The sequence below is a fragment of the Protobothrops mucrosquamatus genome, unplaced genomic scaffold (assembly GCF_001527695.2).
Source record: "Protobothrops mucrosquamatus isolate PMUCROS unplaced genomic scaffold, P.Mucros_1.0 scaffold_290, whole genome shotgun sequence".
Classification (NCBI taxonomy): Eukaryota; Metazoa; Chordata; class Lepidosauria; order Squamata; family Viperidae; genus Protobothrops; species Protobothrops mucrosquamatus.
In genome coordinates, this window is record NW_015386366.1 from 38,162 (window position 1) to 40,135 (window position 1,974).

Sequence of the window (1,974 nt, forward strand, 5' to 3'; positions counted from 1 at the left end):
GCGCAAAGTGCTGACACTTATCAACTTGCTGGCCTTGTTACCACTGCACACTCTACGAGCAGGCAGGCTGTCATCACTCACCTGATTTTGCCATGGCCGCAGACATGACCGGACCCCCAAACCTAAAATTTAAAATTTTAGCAGCAAACCTCTCCATGATTTAGGTATAAGGCTTTCAAAAGTTGCAGCCCCAAGGCCTCAGGTTGTGTACCCCTTAATACATGCACATATATATTTTTTTCAGTTAAGATATAAATAAATTAGTTTTAAGCTTACCTTGTTGCGCTGTTATTCTTAAAGGCAATTTTGTAAAAGCCAGAGTAAGTGTCTGATAAATTAGAGGAATACTCTATGCCGATCTTATATTTATGTCCTGCAAGAAGAGTTTCCGGAGCTATAATTGCAATCTGGTCATTCATTGGGTATTCCAGGAAATTGGCTGGTTTGGGCAGGCTTGAACCCAGTGAAGCAAGTGTTACCTTGGTAATATTAAGCTTTGAACTATGAAGTATAATATGCATAGTAACCTGGATAACCTCCACAGTTATTAGAACAGAACCTGTTAATCTCATTGTGGTAAGATTTGGCTGCAGAACAATATCATAATGTTTTGGAACAATAGCACTGGGAAGCCTAAAATGAGCCCATGGAAAAGGTTTTCCATTAGTTGCCAAAGGATATATATCTTCCATTGTGAGGTTTTTGCTGTGACAACCTTCTTTGGTAAAAGTGCACTTGGGGAGAAGATAGATTGCCATTATTACGGAGACAGCAATCACAAGAACAACTGCACAGATTATTGTAGTCCTTACGGATGGAGCAGAACATGATCCATCTGAACGTTGCCTATAACCGGCCATATTACTTCGCAGACCAGTACTTCTATTCATGAAAGACATTCCCAGAAGTTTGGCTGATGACGATTCATAATCCTCTTCATCCTCATCCATTTCGTGATCTCCAAGACCACGTACAAGTAGACGAGAACTTCTTGGTTCATATTCTACCTCATCGGGCTCCAAAGGATGCAAGCTGGGCTCTTTCGCCAAGTCAACCACATCGGGCTCTTCCTCAAACATGCTGTTTTCAATCATGTTTCTAGGTAACTGAACTCGATCTAAGAAACACAAAAGCAACATGTTACACAAAAAGTAATTGAAATAGCTGTGGTTGGGTTTTTGATTATTTTACATATAGCTGATAAAAATTGGGGTTCATATTATAGTTCTCATGTAAGAAACTATTTGCAGTGTATCTGTAAAGTAACAACTCATATAGCTGCTGCAATACCTGCTGAACAAATGGAGGAATCAAAATGCTTTGGTGATTTCTTCATAATCAAAATGAATGATCAGAGATAAGATTAGAGAGATCATATAATCTGGAATGGACCTAACATTACGTGAATAGAAATCTATTTGCAAAGTGGGGATTATCCAGTCCAGAGCCACCCGTTAATGTTCCCTCACATACAGATTTATAGACTTCCTTAAGAATAATTTTTTAAAAAGAGCTAGCAAAAAGATAAGTGGATCATTGAATTTCACCAATGCCAAAAGTCTCTTCCGTCACCATATTTCTCTGGCTTTAAGGAAATCGCAGAAAACATATTCCTAATTCAGTACAGCTTGCTTCAAATATCCTCACTAAAACACAATATATTTTCTTTTAAAATATATCACTAAGATCAGATACAGTTTATAAAACTAAGAAACTGCAATCACTAGAAATACATAAGCAAATTCTGGTCATAACAACTCTGTATCTACTGACATTTTTCATGAATGTCCTCACTCCAAAATGCATTGATTTAGCTCATGCTGAAGGAGTTTTGGCCTTATCAAGTTGTCAAAAAACAATTTTCTATTCTCCTCTAAATATAAATACCTTCCAAATTTCATTGGAGTTTTCTGTCTTTAACAAGCATAGTGCTTTAATGTAAAATTTAAAAATAAGAGTAACAAACAGCAAGCA

The 1,974-nt window shown here is 37.1% G+C and overlaps 1 protein-coding gene across 1 annotated transcript in view; it reads right to left on the bottom strand.

Annotated features, from left to right (window-relative positions):
* The window catches only part of LNPEP (leucyl and cystinyl aminopeptidase), a 33,776-nt gene extending 32,664 nt beyond the window's left edge, over nucleotides 1–1,112 (bottom strand). The window contains exon 1 of the mRNA XM_015831937.1: nucleotides 277–1,112. Coding sequence (XP_015687423.1) covers nucleotides 277–1,094 — 818 coding nt within the window. The 5' untranslated portion in view covers nucleotides 1,095–1,112. The remainder of the gene's footprint in view (nucleotides 1–276) is intronic.
* Between the last annotated feature and the right edge of the window lie 862 nt (nucleotides 1,113–1,974).